The 18521-nt window shown below is 41.5% G+C and overlaps 5 protein-coding genes across 5 annotated transcripts; 1 reads left to right on the top strand and 4 right to left on the bottom strand.

Moving 5' to 3' along the window:
• Positions 1-660: 660 nt before the first annotated feature.
• On the bottom strand, positions 661-3655 carry PCOAH_00023730 (Uncharacterized protein; the record flags this gene model as incomplete). The annotated part of the gene is made up of 12 exons (XM_020059178.1): positions 661-708; positions 841-902; positions 999-1075; positions 1191-1308; positions 1498-1606; positions 1785-1834; positions 1984-2033; positions 2214-2272; positions 2399-2479; positions 2627-2691; positions 2814-3150; positions 3323-3655. 12 exons carry the CDS (start codon positions 3653-3655, stop codon positions 661-663), a joined length of 1389 nt encoding a protein of 462 aa, XP_019914797.1.
• Positions 3656-4443: 788 nt separating this feature from the next.
• On the bottom strand, positions 4444-6858 carry PCOAH_00023740 (Uncharacterized protein; the record flags this gene model as incomplete). Its single annotated transcript, XM_020059179.1, has 2 exons — positions 4444-4519; positions 4868-6858. 2 exons carry the CDS (start codon positions 6856-6858, stop codon positions 4444-4446), a joined length of 2067 nt encoding a protein of 688 aa, XP_019914787.1.
• Positions 6859-8385: 1527 nt separating this feature from the next.
• PCOAH_00023750 (40S ribosomal protein S4) lies at positions 8386-10162 on the bottom strand (the record flags this gene model as incomplete). Its single annotated transcript, XM_020059180.1, has 2 exons — positions 8386-9168; positions 9812-10162. 2 exons carry the CDS (start codon positions 9812-9814, stop codon positions 8386-8388), a joined length of 786 nt encoding a protein of 261 aa, XP_019914920.1.
• Positions 10163-11750: 1588 nt separating this feature from the next.
• PCOAH_00023760 (Uncharacterized protein) lies at positions 11751-12718 on the top strand (the record flags this gene model as incomplete). The annotated part of the gene is made up of 3 exons (XM_020059181.1): positions 11751-12231; positions 12335-12379; positions 12548-12718. The coding sequence occupies 3 exons, from the start codon at positions 11919-11921 to the stop codon at positions 12691-12693; spliced, it is 504 nt and encodes a 167-aa protein (XP_019915054.1).
• A 767-nt stretch (positions 12719-13485) lies between these two features.
• PCOAH_00023770 (Uncharacterized protein) lies at positions 13486-15735 on the bottom strand (the record flags this gene model as incomplete). The annotated part of the gene is made up of 1 exon (XM_020059182.1): positions 13486-15735. One exon carries the CDS (start codon positions 15733-15735, stop codon positions 13486-13488), a length of 2250 nt encoding a protein of 749 aa, XP_019914707.1.
• Between the last annotated feature and the right edge of the window lie 2786 nt (positions 15736-18521).

Here is an 18521-nt window from a genome sequence, read left to right on the forward strand (position 1 = left end):
ATGTGTACGCCTCGTGCATTTGTGTGCATCTGGTAAAGTACCGCAATGTGCTCAGGATTTCCACCCCGTACACAATATACTGCCATACACATATTTTGTGTACTTTTTCATGTTTTTTTTTTTTTAAGTTTAGTTAAATTTAAAAAGACAACTTTACGAAGGCTTCACTAGAAGCCATTCCCTTTTTAACCCCTTCATTTTTCGACAAGGAAAAATTGACATGCGCGGAAATATTTTTGCGTGTCCTCATTGGACCGCTTCGATTGTTACGTTCGGAAAAATGGAGCACCAGCTGAATCAGTATTATTGCGTAGCGAAGCAACCTATGCAGCTGTTCATGTGTGCAACTTTTCACATTCGAATGGGCACAAGCGGGGGGGGGAGGGGAGTTTTCAATGCGTGGAGGTTTTTCCGTCTCGCCATTATTTCGAAGGGATAATGTTTTCCGCTGGTTCTCATTTTCAAATGAATCATCTTTGGGTATCTTTCCCAACGGGTTTCCAATGGTGTGTTACTCTTTTCTACAACCTTTACTTGTAAACTTATAGGGACCCAAATGGGAATCCTCCTAACGCAGATATTCGAGGCAGCCTTTAACCCCAGAAATGATATACTTCTCCCTCAAAAGTGTGCCCCCCACCTGCTCTCCGTCATCTGCACTCATCGTGAATGTGCAATCTGCTTTGCATGAAATACGACTAGACCTTTCTGTACAGACGAAAACGATTCGTTAAGATATTCACACAATGCCATGTGCAAACATGTAGTTAGGAACTACCATCTGTGGGGTTATATGCACATGTGCGCTCTTCCTACATGTGCAACCAGGTGAAGACATACCTCACTCTTTGCCAGTAGGGCCGTTCCGTGGCAGTTCCACTCTGCCTCTTTGCACATGAACCCTGAAGAGGGGGATGGTGGCGCCAGTTAGAACGAACAGGTGATCATTACGCGATGGTCGGTACTAGCTTCGCGGAAGATTGCCCTCCTCCACCTACCGCAAGGCATTTCCAGGATGGAGCACTCGTTCGGAAGCCACACAAACAAGTGCGGCGAATTCGTGCAAATGAGCAACCTGCGTGGTTAACGAGTATCCTCATGGGTAGGCAGTTTTAGAAGCAATCTGCCGAATTAATTTCATCCAAAAAATAAGAGAAACAAAGAAAAAGGCACACTTTTTTTTTTTTTACCTTGCCTTGTACAGAACATGATCCCACCGTAAGTAGGTTATTTTTTTTTTCTGTTGCAGTATGGCTACACAGGTGTAATTCTTCGTTGTATAAATTCGGACCACGTTGTTATGGTTCTCTGGGGGATTTTGATCAGGTTGGGGGGAGTAACCCCGTGGAGGTGATTCCATTTATTTCTCCCACTGGACGTTGGGGACGTCTGACCACAAAGGGACACACTCCCAACAGTAGGAATACATCCCAATGGAAGGCATACTCTCACCACACAGAGTGATTACCACGCTTTTAAGCGACCATCTGGACATACCACTTATGACCGACATGAAGGTCCCACACAAACTGAAAGATAAAAAGGTGATCCCCACTGGAGCAAATACATCCGTTATCCCCTTCGGAACAGAGTCACCTCCTTTTTCCTGTAAAGTAGGGACAAGGTGATTCCATATAGGCATGGCAATTTCCACTGCTTGGAGCTTTCATTAGCAGAATTCGCGTCGTGATTAATACTGTGACGCAAGTGCATACAGCATAACAACATTGCCGCGTAGCGTAGAAAAAAAAAAAAAAAAAAAAGGGCACCTCACGGTAGGGCACCTTCTCACACTTCAGCAGTTTGTATTCACCTTCCTTAACTCCTTCCGAGACTGTTATAGAGGGGATGCATATCCATAGGTATATTAATCAAAAAGTACAAACATGCAGGAGGGGGAAAAAAAGGAAAAAAAAAAAAATACAGTTAAGGGGGAGGTTATCCGGATTAATGTATGTCCACTCATTTAACACCCTCTCTTACCGTTGCTGTAAAAGGAAAAGTTTGCCTTTCTCTCCTTTTGGGGGGTCGCGCTGTAGAGGGTTGTAATTAGCAAAGGGGGTACACATGTGTATATGGACAGTCTACGTTTGAAGAGGGAGGGGCTCATCCTTGTGGACGCCAACGCGCAAAAGTCATTACAACTGTGCATGTACTTCTTTGTCCCCCCCTCTTATGGATGCTTTACTTTTACACACTACATGTAAACCAACTCAGGCGATAGAACCCCGTTTAGGAAAATCCTCGTGGAGGTGTTTTCTTTATATATTTTCTGCCATGTGATGAGGAAAGCATTGGTAGAAAACGAGTTTATCCTGAGGCGCGTTGTGAGGGGGCCACCTAAATGTGCATCCCATCACACATCGCATTGAAGTTATAGCCGACCCATAAACTGTACCATTTGCTCGTTCATTATCACCGTCTCGCTTAAAATTATTTTTTTTATTTCTTTCAAGTTTTCCAGGTGTAGAATTGTGACCTGCGTGAGGAGTTCATGCACGAGGTGTGCATATCCCCCATGAAGTGTGAATGCCAACCGCCCTAGCTGCAAAGTCCTTGGGATGACTTTCACCCCGCCTCGATCACCCACAGTTGTGCTCTTTTAGCTGCATGAATCATTCCTTACAACTCCGTCTTCCATTCCCAGTGAGAGGACATTCCGCTCCTTATTGTTCGACGCGACAGTTACACCTGTATTGGTAGTAACGATTTGGTGGTATGTCCTACACATATGTGTGACCCGTCCAGTGTGCATTCGGTCACCCAATACGATTTACGGGGAAATTATTTTCCACTTCGTGTGTCCCCCTTACATGCTAAGTTCGCCCCGAAATTATACACATAGAGTAGGTCCCCACTGGACTTGTACACATGCACCGATTTGTATTTATTACTATAAGCTATAACGTCATTCAGTGGGGAGAAAAATATCTCACTCGGAGTGAAGTTCGTGCAGATTATTTCGTTTTTTACTTTATAGCTCTGCAAACAGAGCAACGCTATTCTGTTTTGCTTGTTCGATTCGGTTAGGCAGGCGAGGATATCATGTCCTTCGCTCAGACAATACGCTTTCTTCCCTTTCGACTTCACATGTTGGATGGTAACCAGACAATGCTCCGTGTCGTTCAAGTCGTAGATACTTATGCATTTCTGAGTGGGAAAGTAAGGACAAAAATGGGGCACTCATGTAGGGCACCACATACACATACGCTATTTCCAACTCAAGCAACGCGATGCCTGAATGATCCACCCACAGAAATGCTCATTTAAAGACAGATCGATAAGTGTTCTGTGGGGTTCCACCTATATCATGCATTCTGACCCGCTCATACTTCTGAATGAATATGTTCGTCCCCTGGCCCAGGAAAAAGGAACAGACGTAGGACTGGAAAGCGTCCTGTATTATGCTAACGAGGTTACTGCTATACAGAGAGTAGATGCAGACGCACCCCTGCTCCTTTGCTAACGCCAAGAAATGAATGTGATCCTCGGAAAACTCAATCGAGTCGACTTTGTAGCTGTTCACATAAACCCGACTTAAGTGAAACGACACAGATTCTATTAGAATTATTTTATTTGCAATTGCGTAGAGTAAGAATAACCCATCTTTGGAGAAACAACACAAGTCACACTTGAGCACGTTCGACTTCATCATCCTCCCACAGTTGCAGTCTACTCATCGAGTGTTCTCGAAGCAGTTTGTGCTCATCCAGTATATACCTCACGTGATGACCCTAACATGCTACACTGCACAGCAAACCGATCGAATAACTAAACGGAAAAGTTTTTTTCCTTACGAATTGTTGCCGTGTCTGTCGCTTCTACGCATCAAAGGGTATCCCTCCCCAAGCGCGATACACACATTAGTTACATCTCCAGGGAGAGTGTTAAAAGGATGACTAGTTAAGACGTGAAAGTCGATGCAGCCTCACGCCGGTTTTACAAAATTAACGCTAAAATGCACATCAGGCGTAGTAACCCTCATGGGGAAAATACCCATCTTCGGAAAAAGTAAAACAAAAAGGACAAAGACAGGTGTACGGAGGGGGTTCAAATGGACTGTCCCTTGCGGGAATCACACAAGGCGAAAAAAAAAAAAAAAAAAAAAAATTCAAAAAGCGGAGAGCACTGGCAAGGGGGCCAATACGAAAGAGACGGAAGTAATTTCCATTCGGAAAATGCGACAAAGGAAAATATTCTCGATCAGAAAATTAAGGGTAAACACAAACATCGTGTTGACACGCTGGTGAAGAAGTAGAAAATTTAGCGGAGCCATATCAAACACATGTGACGACGGTCCAGCACAGTTCAATGCGACCGACGTTAGGACAGCAAAGATGTCTTATCCTTAGTAGAATCCTGCACAGATGGAAGATAGCTTCTCGAGGCGAAAATCTCCACTTTCATTCTCCAATCGGACGGGGGCAACAGAAAGGACGATCCTTAGTCAACGGTCGACGCGCAGCTATCCTTGGTGTCATCAAAGAAGTGGTGCTTCATTTTGCCCACCTTCGTTTTACTAAGGGGAAAAGAGAAAAAAGGAAAAGTGGGTAGATGTGAAAATTGGGTAGATGTGAAAATTGGGTAGATGTGAAAATTGGGTAGATGTGAAAATTGGGTAGATGTGAAAATTGGGTAGATGTGAAAATTGGGTAGATGTGGAAATTGGGTAGATGTGGAAATTGGGTAGATGTGAAAATTGGGTAAATGTGGAAATTGGGTAGATGTGGAAATTGGGTAGATGTGGAAATTGGGTAAATGTGAAAAAGGGGGAAGGACAAAATCACGAAGAGTCTCTCCAAACTCATCCTTCGCTCTGGCGTTAGAAACGTAGAAGAAACGCCTTCGCTACGCTCGCCGTTCCTACTTGGTAAACAAAATCCGCACGATCGTGTAGACGCTGAGGATGACGCAGAGGATTATGAAGACGAGCATGAGTATGTCGAAGAGCTCGTTGACCTGTATGGTGAGCTTGGTCCTTCCGCTGGAAATGATGAAGTCTTTGTTTCGCACCACGTGGTAGGTACGCTGGATGAAGTGCCTGTTCTCGATGAAGGAGATCAGCAAGGAATTTTCAGAATCGGTGAAGTGCTTAAAGTAGGAGCAAGCAACGATGTCCTCCTCTACATTTGTGATGTTTTTCAAATACTTGTAAAGCAACTTCCACTCATATGTGGTTTCCACGATGTAGCAGTTAATGTGTCCAAAGAATTCTTCACTAGGGTTTTTAACAGAATCCATAATTTTCCTATTGTAATTTCCATCCTTATCTTTATACAATTTCCAAAGTTTCGTCTTGGTACTAATAAAAACGGTACACAGATCATCACTTTGGACGGTAGACAAGTAAACCTTCGGTTCAATGTCTGAGGAAACGTGCTCATACGGAATGAAGGATATTTCTTTGCAGTTCACCTGGTAGGTATTGAGTCCACACCGGAACAGGTGAACTATCTGCTTCCCCTTATCGAAGGATATGTAATAAAACCCAACTTCGTTCTCCTCATCTTCAAACAAAACCAAGTCCAGCATATTCTTAACCCTGAAATATACATACGTGGAAAAGTCCCTCAAAATAGACACATAATCATTTCCATGGTAGTACATAGCTATGTACCTACCGACAGAGGATAGATTTTTCACCTGAGCTTTTTTAACCTGCTTGATCGAGTTATCCTTAAACAGGGACATTTCGTAGACGTAATTACCATTCTTGTAGCAATTGTTAAATTCATTTTCATTAAAAAAAACCTTGTGACATTTCTCGAAACATTGTTGAGTCAGATTTTTATTCGAGTGCTTCCACAATATGTTGTTGTCCCCTAGATGATCCTTATACTGGGGTGTAGTATTATAAAGGAAGTCATTGTTTGATCTTACCTGCTCATCAGTGTACGTTAGGTACTTATCCTCCAGCTGCTTCTTCCCTTTCTTCTTCAATACCTTCTGCATGTGGTACTTAAAATTGCAAGCAATAGTTTTGTTGTATATGTAGTAGGCTATATTTGTCTTATCAAACTCTAACTTCACTAGCGTGTTGAAGTAGCTAGCTATTTTCTTCAACATGAGGTTGTTTTCTTTGCTCATGTAGGTGAGGCTTAACTCGAACTGCTTGTTGTATTCCTCATTTTTCAGGAAAATCGCTTTCAACTCGTTGTTGTTCCGTCTGGAGGGGTAACACAGCAGTTTCCGGGGCATAAACGTGGGGCTACCACCACCACCAACGCTGCTACCACTGCCAACGTTGCATATTGTGGCGCGCTTCACAAACTCATCATCATAATCCTCATAGTCGTCATTATCGTTGATCGTGCGATGGTAACCCATGTGCCCTTCATCGTCAAATTGCTCATCCGCTTCGTCCTCCTCATCATCATCGTCAAGACCATAGTTACTAAACTTCTTTACATAAAAAGGCTCATTCTTCACATGCAACTCATTCTTCCTGTCCGTGTACTTTATCCCAGACTCACTATAAAACAGGTCATTTATTTTGCAAATTATTCCCTTCTTGTTATTTTTCAATAAAATTAAGTCACCATCGTTGTACCCAAAAACGAAGTGTATATTCGTGGGAATGCGATACTTAAAGTAATTTATCACTTTGGTAAAACTTTTGTAAAAATAAATCTTGTCTCCAATTTCCAGTTCTCCTATTTCGGAACTCTTCACATAATAGCTGTCGTCATTTTCGTTAAGAAAGATATACTGGAAATTCTTCAGTTCGCTTTTAAATCCTCCTGCGTTTGTGTACGTCACGATCACTTGCTTGGCCTTCCCATCCCCTGCGGCGAATACTCCTCCATCCAGCAGGCACAGCGCCGTCACCAGACTGCACAACTTTCGAACGACTGTCATTCCAAGGGGAACGAAAAAAAAGGGAGAGCCAAGTGGCTACAACAAACGAGTTGAAGAACTTATCGCGAAGTGGACTTCACAAAAAAAAATTCACGTAGAAGCACCTTTAACGGATTTTTTAAATCCCCCCACCACAGTGTGAGGGAGCACTTGCTAGGGGGGGTATCATCCCTTCACAGCCACTCACCCTACACTTGTACCGCGTGAGTGTGTGTACCAAACAAATGATTTACAAATGGGTATTATTTTTGTATTTTTCGGTCACCACAGTGCGTGGTCACTCCTTTACTAACTTCCGCAATGAGGGAGAAAAAAAAAAAAAAAAAAAAGAACAAATGCCACTTGGCGAGAGGAACGTCAAAACACGTACTTGCGCTTGTGCATAAAAAATGCCCTGCCGTTCCAGCGCAAATAAAAGTGCGATAAGCAGGTAAGCAACTTGGAGAAAAAAAACGAGTTCGCTCAAAATGTGCAATCTTTAAGTATACTTATGAAGTATACTCTCAGAGTATAACTCACCAAGTGCACCCAACAGGTGCGTTGCCAATTATTCGCACAATGCTAAAGACGCATGTCCAACTGATAGCCAAAATCTGTATACTGATCAAGCGCAATTTTTCGTTCAACACGTTTCGTTCCGTCTCAGCTCAAGTCCGGAAAAAAAAAAATCGTCTCCGAATAAAACTCTCCTCTGAAAGGATATCCCACTTCGTCTCGTCGCCCCTCCTCACATCAGCACACACATGTTGTGCATTCCCGACTAGCTGGACGCGCTTCCCTCCCTTGCAACTTTTTAAAAACATACAACTGTGCAGTAATATGTTACCCCCCTTCGTCATGCAAAATGTGAGACGCTCACACGGAGTGTGCCTTTCACCATGAGCACAATTGGAACCGACTTGTCCCCACAAGCAACACTTTTTTTTCCATCATTTCAGCAATTATTTTGAAATAAATATTTATTAATAGGAAAAAATAAAAATTATAAAATTATTGCAAGGTTTGCCCCATTGTACATTAGCAGTTGTTGCGCACTAACACATTTTTCCTTCTTATCTAATTTCATTTTCAGATATGAGGCAAAAAAAAAAAAAAAAAAAAAAAACGAAAAACAAAAATGCTCTAAATTACGAAAATGTGTCTGCGTCATTTATAACATGGAAATAAAAATTGTTTAAACATACGCAGAACATTTTCTCGGTGGATATCTTTTCATTCATTCATTCCTTTTTTTTTTTTTTTTTTTTTTTTTTCTCTTTTTTGCTTAAAAATTCTCTCCGTCCATGCATGTGCCGAAATTGTTTACTCATCGCGTAACCAATTCGACAATGCATAGTTGCAGGTTTGAAGAAGGGCGTACTTCTTATATACGTGTGTGTATGTGGGGTTTGGTAAAGCTGTGCAACTTTTCATTCCCCAACTAGCAGTAGGGATATGCAACACCTTTGTCTGCCGTTTTCAGCGCAGCTAACTGTTCTTAGCAAAAAAGAGGAGGCGCACAACATTTGTGAACCCTAACAGAGCCGCCTAGTTATTCTGTGCCTTCAGCTTGTTCCTTCTCTCCTCAATGATGTCCAACTTAATTCCCTTCTCACGGGGTAAACTGATATATGGCTTCGAATTATCCCCAATGACAAACACGTTGCTCAAACGAGTGGCAAATATTTTTCCCCTGGAGTCCTTCACATGAATAATATCATATGTTCCTATGTTCTTATCAATGGAGGAAATGATACCAACTCTTCCAACACTGTGTCCAGCTGTGACCATAACCATACTGCCGATTTGAAATTTCAAATGTTCCAGTACTTTTCCGGTTTCTAAGTCTAATCGAACCGTATCATTCACCTTAACGTCTGGGTGGATGTATGGAATGCTCCTACCATCATGGGTAACGGCAATGGATAATCGTCCTTTTCTCAAAATGATTTTCTTCACCTTGCACAACTTATATTTGCTCTCCTCATTGGTAATTCGGTGGGGGACAAATCTTCCTTTAATGTCGTACAGGAGTCTAAAATATTCGTTCGACTTGGTTATATGAATAACGTCCATAAGACCAACAGGGAAGGTGCAATCGGTTCTTATCTTGTTGTCCACTTTTACAATTTTCTGGATTAATATCATTTTCACTTCGTCAAACGTTAAGGCATACTTCAGTCGGTTTCGTAACAAAATTACCAAGGGGATACTTTCGATAAGCTTGTGGGGACCGCTACTCGTTTTGGGCGCATACTGGCCGCCCATTTTGTTCAACATCCAATGCGAGGGCGCATTGACTCTCTTCATGTGCTTCTTTATTCCTTTTCCCTGCGGGGGGGAGGCCAAACGAGGGAAATGTGTTAGTGACGCGGAAACTGTGATCGAAATGGTGACCAAAAAAATATGAACTGTTCATATTTTTACATTCGCATATACAAAAAAAAAAAAAAAAAAAAGCTAGCTGTATAGGAAACTCTCAAAAAAATATGAACATCGATTAAAAAAAAAAAGTTGCACACATTTTTGGAAAAAGCACGACAGAACAGTTTTATAAGCGGCTTGCGGGCAGACAAATATATGGGGGCCAAAAATGTATCGCATCTCTCTTCATAAAATTACACAGCACGGTGGCAACATTTCGGCATGTAGATCGAACAAAGGCATGTTTTACCGCAAGTCACCTTATAGCCAATTCGAAAAACATAACGCAGAAGCACAATATAGCGTAATAGCAGCACATTTGGGCCTATTCGACCCGTTTAGCCCTTTCGCGACCGTTTAACGGAGGCGAAAACGCTTCGCAAAATATGTATTCACATTAGCATACACTTGGGTATATATGCAAAAAGGTACACTCAGGTATGCAGTTTGAAGGGCATCTGCGCGTAGGGGGAAATGCCCGTGGTACATGGAAAAACGCCGCAGGGGTAAGATCCCCTACGAAAATTTCCATTATTTTTTTTGTACGTACCATTTTGCCGATCGAGTTTCAAAATTGGTTGGTTGATTTTCTCCTTAGAAGAATTAAGAATATGTGGGGGAAGGCCTCTTATGCCTTATATTTGTAGGGTAAAAAATATCAAGTGATAAATTTGGGTAAATGTAATTTATATATGTTGTTCACGCAAAAGGGTTGAAAACAAAGGAAAACTGTAACATTTAATTATTTCAACGCGTGCGTATGTTTGTTCCTAACATAGCTTTATTTTTTTATCATTAAATGTACAAGCAAAATGGTGAATTGTTTTTTTTTGATTTTTTTTTTTTTTTTTTTGTCAATTTTAGAAGGTTAGGATGCTTTATAAAAAAAACGAATTCGTATGCTTATACTCTAAACGTATTTTTATTTAAACTGCGGGCTGGAGGCTGAGAGCGTTTTTTTTTTTTTTTTTTTTCAACTTGGAAGAAATCGTCACCACGGATGCGGCATAAAAATATATATGTACAATGTGTTTTGTTACGGTAGTACGCACGTTGTGGCCTTTTTGTTTTTTCCATTTTTTGCTATTTACTATATGGGGGCCCAGTGGATGATCCGCACGGTAGGATCCACCATTTGGCACCTGTTTTTGTTTTTGCTTCTTTTTTAATTCACCTTTGCAAAGCTTCTTTGGGAACATAGCAGCAGATATTATATGCTGAATATCACATTAGGCAAGGTTGGGGGAAAAAAATATACGCACCTAACGGGGCTACGACACTCCATACATACACTTAAATCACTTCCGGCGTTGCTCAAAGTGGGGCCCACCGCGTTGCAACGTATACGTATGTACCGTAGCTTATAACCTTTATGCACTTTGGCAAAGTGAAGCATATATAAATTCACAAATTTAAATGGGGAATAGGCCGGCCCAGTGGCGCTTTGTTTCTTGCATTGGGGGATCCATTTTTTTTGTTCTTTGCAAACCGCACAAAATGGGGAAGCACTGGGGCGATGCTTCAAAGCCGAAGTGCCATCCGAAAAAAAGCACTACGGGGAAGAGGCAATACGAACCCATCAATGTATTCAACGGATCCGCGCTTTTTTTCCCCGACCCTGCGAAGGAGGTAAATCCGCTCACGGGTGGAAAAATGGGAACAAAAAAAAAAAAAAAAATATATATTTATATAAATATATGAGTACCTACTCCTTGCCAATACTTTTCTGGCAACGATTCTTCACCATTTTGGCGTATTTTTCTGATAAGAACAAACGAAGCATTAATTTTGCGCTTATAAAAAGGTTAACAAAAATGTAGCGCTCATGTTGATCTTTGAAATACGAACTGTAGGAGTTCCCAAACTGGGGGCACATCACCTCCGGTTTTTCACCTCACCTCTTCTCAAATGTCACAGAGAAAATTCTCTTCTGTTGTGTTCACGTATTAATGTTGAGGCGTGCTACACCCCATCGAATAGGGAGACCTCCCAGGAGGGGGAATGTGTAAAGTTGTTCCATCATTCCCGCTTTAACGAATTAACGGCACGACGGGAAAAATAACAATCGGAAAATGGAAAACACACAATGACATCTTCTTGACGCATGCAAAATGATCATATCACAAAACAAGTATCGCCGAATTAAAAAAATATCGTGCACATTTTTAAGTAAAGGTGTTCCTCTTAAAAATTTGCAAGGTGAATTAATTTTATTTATTTTTTCTTTTTTCCCCTTTGTGAATCATTTGTGCAAATAATTTTTTTTTTTTTTTTTATTCACCGCGCTGTAAATTTTCAAAATATTTGGCAGCAAAAAGTTCCTTTCGCTGGGTTAATTTCTCCAATCAGTAAAGGTGACCGTCACCATGTGTGTGTTAAAGTAGAGGAAAATAAGGCACACAGTTATGTCCCCGAGTGGACTTCCTCCCTTGATCACTCTGTCTTTATCTTTCCCCCTCCATTTTGATAAATCATTGCATAAGCTTTTTGGGGCGTTCACATGAGTGGATGTGCTGCTAAGCATAAACGATCACGCGCGTTAGCACCCACTTGATTAGTGCCGAATTGGCGGCTACGCATTATTTGCTGACTGCTGAGCGAGCGGGGGCCTGCAACAAAAAGGTTAACTTCTTGGAGAAACACCGCTGCCCCCCAAAATGATGCTGGAGAACTCCAAGGAAATGCCAATAAATGAGGACGTCGAAAAAGAGATATACGAATGCTTCTCCCTGTTTGATACAAACAAATGCGGTTACATCGACATCCGCGAATTTTACTTCGCCCTTAAGTCGCTTGGACTGAATTTCAAAAAAGAGGAAGTGAAGAATCTCTTCCTCCAAGTGAAGAAAAACATCGACGATAAATTAAATTTCGATGAATTTTTCGAAATCGCAACGAAACATATTCATAAGAGATACACTGAGGAGGAAATGGACAACATGTTCGCGCTCTTCGACCCGAATGACACAGGTTAGTCTTTTTTTTCCCCACTAATGTGTGTAGGTGGTGCCGCACGGGGGGCGATTGATTGCACACACTGCATAGTAAAATGGAACCACTTTTACCTTTGCAGGAAAAATAACGCTAACTTCTTTGCGAAACGTGTGTGCCGAAATAGGTAAGGAAATGAGCGTCTCACGTGGCAACATTTGTTTGGCCTACCACCCATGGTCGCTCTGACGGGGCAGTTCCTCACGCGTCGATTGTCCACTCTTCGCGTGGCACACCTATTATTTGAACACACATGTGCATAGCCATCTACGCACCTTCCCCCTTCCCACTCAAGGGGAACACATCGACGACGCGGAACTAAACCACATGATCGAGTTTGCCGACAGGAACAACGATAAGGTTATCGACAAGCAGGAATTCAAGAGAGTCCTTTTAAGCGCATGGAAAAACGACCCGCTCAGTGACGTAGACTCGGATTAGTATATTCCCCCACACGAGAACACGCAAGTACACGCCAGTACACGCGATTATGCGCTAATAATGCAGCTAGCCAAACTGCGCAACGGTCAAAAAAAAAAAAAATTAATTTAATTTTGTTTAATTTACGTGCTTGTTGGAATGCTCTACAATTGATAATTTGCTAAAATTTAATTTCACTTTTTTTTGTTCTGTTTCGTTTCACTCCTTTTAACTTTTAAAGATTAAATAAAAAGATGAAAAAAAAAATGCCACACGAATGGGCAGCAAAAATGGCTACATGATGGACAGCATATAATTCAAAATATCACAAAGAAGGGGGGCACATAATAAACTAAACGTTAAAAAGAAAAAAAAATTCGAATAAAATCGAATAAAATCGAATAAAATCGAATAAAATCGAATAAAATCAAATAAAATCGAATAAAATGGAATAAAATCGAATTGAATCGAATGGCATCACATCGCATCGCGTGAGAAAGAGTTAATTATCATTTATGGTACACTTTGTACGGTAGACACATGGAGCTTTAAAAAAGAAAAACTAGCATACGAATGAAGGGGTAAAAAAAAGAGGAAAAGACGAATACAACATAACATTTCGGGGGCATGCACAAAAAACGGAAACATGAAAAGTGTGCATAAGCAGTACGCACGTTCGCAGGACGTAGGCACATGCGTGTGTCCCTATGATTACGCATATGCATATGCACTGCTGTTCATACAAATGTGGTTTTAACGGGGTGAAGCATCACCCGCTAGCGTTTCCACTCGCCATTCCACCCCGGCGTGCAGTCAGTGATCCAGGTAGTAACTGAACCTGGAGCTGTTCTCTATATTGAAGACCAAACTATCGACCAAGAAGGACTGATAGTATTTCTCCTTCAGTATGGACGTGTAAAAGTGGATGCTGGAGCTACTTTCCTGGCCGTATGAATCATTATTAGACACGAAGATAACAGTGTGGGACGTGGTGAGGAAAATGTAGCCGTCCTCCGTTATGTGTAGGTCGTCCTGCTTGGGGTGCTGGAATTTTGCAAGCAGTTTTTTCTGAGGATACTTGCGTAGGAAATTATCGAGGACATTTTTTTTAACAAAAAAATAGTTCACGGAGGTTGTTATTGGACCAACCCGTTGGTTGGGATCATCCATGTTGAGCCATTCCTCAAATAGCCACTTGTCATTCTGTTTTGTCATTTTATAAATATGTGTCTTATTGTTAGTTATGTAGATATAATTCCGTGTGTTACCGCTGCTTTCCTCGAACGTTATATAAGAAATATGTTGGAAGTATTCATTCGATTCGTTTTTCTTCCTGTACACGTTATAGCACTGATAGGACTCTTCCGCTTTGTTAATGACACACTTATTCACGTAATTCTGTGCATCGTCATTTCCTGTAATGTACACGATGACGTTGTTTTCTGTGCTGTTGTAAATGTCCATACATAATCCAAAAGGTTTAGGCAAATTTATGGTAAAATTTGTCTTATCTGCATGGACATACACGGTGTTGTTCATGGGGTACGTCAACACATGGACATCCATATGGGATTTATAATCAAATGCAATAAAATTTTTCAACCCATCGAAGAGGAAATTGCCACTGTAATGTTCATTGTATTCTTCCGATTTGTTCAGGAGACTGACATAGTTATTCACTGAATCGTAGTAACACATGTCCTTGAAAAGTTTTTCCTTTCCAGAGCAACTACTTGCAGAGGTAACGTGGGGTGCCAAAGCATACTGATTTGTAATACTGACAAATGGCATTTTAGCTCCTTTACCACCTGGACCTTCCTTTACATTCCTTAAGTCGATAATTCCCTTGTTAACAGTACAGTTGTAGTTATTTGTCCAGTAAAGGGTTAGCTTATACTTGGCGTCTTCTTCTTTTCGTTTCTTTTCCGCCATTTCTGCTTCACTGTCAATCGTAGCATTGTTCGTGGTGGCACTGTCCAAATTTAAGAATTTCGCTTTGTTATTGTTCAGTTCCTTTGTGAGGGCCCCCTTTTCGTATTCTTCCTCTTCATTCACCAGGTGGACATCGTAAATGGAAAAGTATAGCGAATTTATATCCTTACTGTAAAGGTCCAGCACGGTATACACGTCAACGGAGTCGTCCTTCTTTATGCTCATAAGGTAAAGTTTTCCTTCCGATGACGGTTTATCATTCGTTACGTGCTTTACATTCACAGTGAGGTAGACCCTCTTGTTGTTCTTGTCCCCATGGTCTGGCATCACATTGACACTGAGACCGACTATCTTATCACCATTCGAAAAGGTATGTAACTTCTTCGCCTGCACAGATTTATTGTTCCTGTTTAGTGTCAATCTGAAGACATGCTCTGCATTCTCCGTGATGAACAGACTGTTATCCAGAACTGCTAATCCGTTCAACACTCTTAACGGTCTCCCACCAACCGTATCAATCACGTTTATAATTTCTATGTGGTCATGCTGCTCGTTGTACTTCATATGGAGAATAAAATAATTTTGCTTTATCGCTGCAATGACGAAGAAGTGATTTTCCTGCGAATCTGCAATGATACCTGTGAAGAACATTTCTTTGTTATTCATTATGTTGGCATATTTCTGTGATATCACATTTAAGACGGATATTTTTTTTTTCTTCACATCTACTTTGTAAATATCTACATCTGTGATCATTAGGATAAACCCATTATTTGCAGCTATTCCTACAATGTAGAATTTGTCCGGAAAATTTAGCGCCAACAGGTTTACATTATTTTTATACAGATGTAGCGAATTCTTGAATTCATGCTTGACAAAATAAATTGGCTTCTTCTTCTTTCCTGTGTTGTAATCTACTGCACTATGAGGGATACAATTCACTGGAAAATTAATCACCTTATTTACCTCCAAGCTAAATGTACTTTCATTTGGCACCACTCTTACGTTTACTAAACTGTTCAGCTGGTTTGTCAGGATTAACTCTCCTGTGTGTTTGATGCTGTATTCGTTTGTGCTCATTCCAAGGGGTAGTGCCAACCCCAGCAGAAGTAAAAGGAACAACACAGCCATGTTTGCGTAGCGTGGGGGAAGCACAACTCTTCACGCGGTAGAAAATGTGTATATATATGTATTCACCTACTTATGCGTGAACCGTCTTGGAGACGCCTTCAACTTCAAATGGGCATTCACGCGGATAACTCGAAAAAAAAAAAAAGCACCAATTGGGGGGCTTACCCAAAGTGGGGAGCGTGGTGAGACAAGGTAAGGCCCACTTCGCCGGTAAAAATTCGTGCAAAGGTTCACGTGACACCCACAACGGGGGCGAACATTCGCACATCGATCGGCCGCAATTATGTCACTGTGCGAAGAATCCCCCAGCTGAGGAGAAAAGACTACCACGATGAGGTATAATATAATACAGCCTGAACGCGCAGAAATTCCTCCTACGAAAAATCAACATTCAAACGAAGAGGACGCCTACGTTAAAAAAAAAAAAATTGTGTCCCTCTTCAACGCGGATGCATGGGGGGAGGAGTCTCTCTCTCACTTGGGGTGGGACCCTCTCTACATATATATATATAAAAAAAAAAAAAAAACACAAAAGAAATTTCCTTTAATGTACAAGTTATACGCACGTAGGGAAAAAAAAAAAAAAAAAAAAAAAAAGGGAAGGCCTTCCTTCGCTCTGTTCGACGGAGAGCCGCGCTACTACAAATGACAAAAAAAAAAAAATAAAAATAAAAAGGAAAAAAAAATATAAATGTGGAAATAAACAAATATATACATATATATATTATTTACATATAAATATACGTACGTATGGTGCAATTTTGTTAACTTTTGATCTTAATCGGCCTGCTTGTACACGCAAAGGCACTGCTCTTAGAGGGTATTTTATTTCCTACAGGGCGAAGTGCAACATGGGGGGGATGTATACGGGGCACCAACCGAATGCGTTACTTTGTGTAGATGTCGTTGAGCCAAACAAGTCGTCACAATTTTTTTTTATTTTTTTAAAGGAGAAAGAAGCTAGGGTCAGCGAAACATTGCGTGAACGAACTTGATGAACCCTTTGCGGGCCACAAAAAAAAAAAAAAAAAAAACATATATACTCTACCGTGCTATAATAGTTTATGCTTTACCACCTGTGTTGCCTGGTTTCAGTTCACGAAAAGGGACATGCGCCGTTGCACCGTTAGGTCAAAACGACCTGTGTGCGGTAGAACCTTCTTCCTCAGAACATCGCAAATAGTTTAGTGCCAACAACGCGCTGTGCTTTGGCGCGTACCCCTTTATGGAGATTACTTTCACCGCATTGGCGTGAAAAGAAGCCCAGCTTCTTCACATAAGAGCGGCAGTGAGAGAAGGGAGGGCCTGGTTTCATTCTTCTTCCCATGCGACAAAAAGAAAAAAAAATTCACGTACAGTAGGATTGTTCATATAAGGACGTATAATATACGTAATAATACCTGTAATTACGCCAGCATGTATTATCCTTCGCGCACACATGAACAATATTGGCAAAAAAAAAAAAAAAAAAAAACGCAGTGGAAGAAGTGATCGACCGACTGCATCACCCCAAATCGGAGCGGTGCATGGAGGGTGGAATTTACCTGTTCGCGTTGTATTTTTGTTCTGCGTAGGTTTATGCGGAACGCTGCCTTTTTCGATCCTTTCACGTTTATGTTGTGGTAACTTTACGGTTATTTTATGGCAATCTTGTGCCCATTTTGTGTTCCCTCTTTTTTTATCCCACCGATTTGTAAGCGCAAAGCACCAGTCTTTGTTGTCACGTCGCCCGTTCGTTAATTCACCACCCGGACCGTGCCCACCATCGCCCCGCACAACTTTGCCATTGCTCTGCAGAAACGGAACAGTACGACCAGGATAAGTAGCCACGAATGGGTGAAAAGGTTGGGGAATTTTCTGCAGTCCCAATTGGATTTAAAAATTGCTCACCCCCCCCTTCACAAGTGAAAAGTTTGATTACACGCAAAAGTTAGCAAATGTATATATATGACCCAGGAAGGAAATAGAGTGCGCTGGAATTGTCTTGCAAAGTAGCTTTATGAATAGGGAGCGCGGAAAGGACGTGGGGGCAGAAGCAGCTGTTTAATGCTAGGGAGGAGGGTCCCATTAATCCCCCATTAGCGAAATATCCGCGTGGACGTAATGCCGTATCAGCTCCCTGGTCGACTTAGCCAATGCCACTCGTTTGAAATGGTGTCACATTCAGTGCACACACGGTTGTTCGCTCAAGTGAGCCATTTTTTTGTAGCCATGCTGGTTAACCACAAAACGTGGTTCACAGAGCAGAGCAAAAACTTCGCAACAGAAGTTTCACAAGCAGGTTGATGTAAAATTTTTTTTTGAAAATGAAAGCAAGTACGTTGCTTCTGCATGGGTAGGTGTATTAGGAGTGGAAAACCAAAGCTGTAAATTGCTTCCCCATTCATCGCTTCGATTAAGGAGCACACACAAAGGTGTGTTGTCCATGGGGGGTGCAACGCCGCAGCATAATCTGGGGAATATCCCCCTCTGCCGATTTCCTCACAGTTCACTAAGTTCACATACTACTGTAAAAATAAATTATTTCCACATGGGTCAGCCAACCCATGGAATCGTTTTACACCCCGGGGATGGGCTAACACGTGTGCGCCGTCCTTTCACCATCTGCTTAAAATGTGTGTCACCCCCGCATACACATACAACTAGTAGGCACGTACAAAAAACGCAACGTGGGAATAGCCAACTCGGCGATTCAGAAGGATGACCAATACATCCAACCGGCCAATGCCACGTCGAAAAAGGGAGTCACCCTTTCATTGACTTTTACCTGCGTGCCTAAATGATCA

The sequence above is a fragment of the Plasmodium coatneyi genome, chromosome 9, assembly GCF_001680005.1.
Source record: "Plasmodium coatneyi strain Hackeri chromosome 9, complete sequence".
Lineage (NCBI taxonomy): Eukaryota > Apicomplexa > Aconoidasida > Haemosporida > Plasmodiidae > Plasmodium > Plasmodium coatneyi.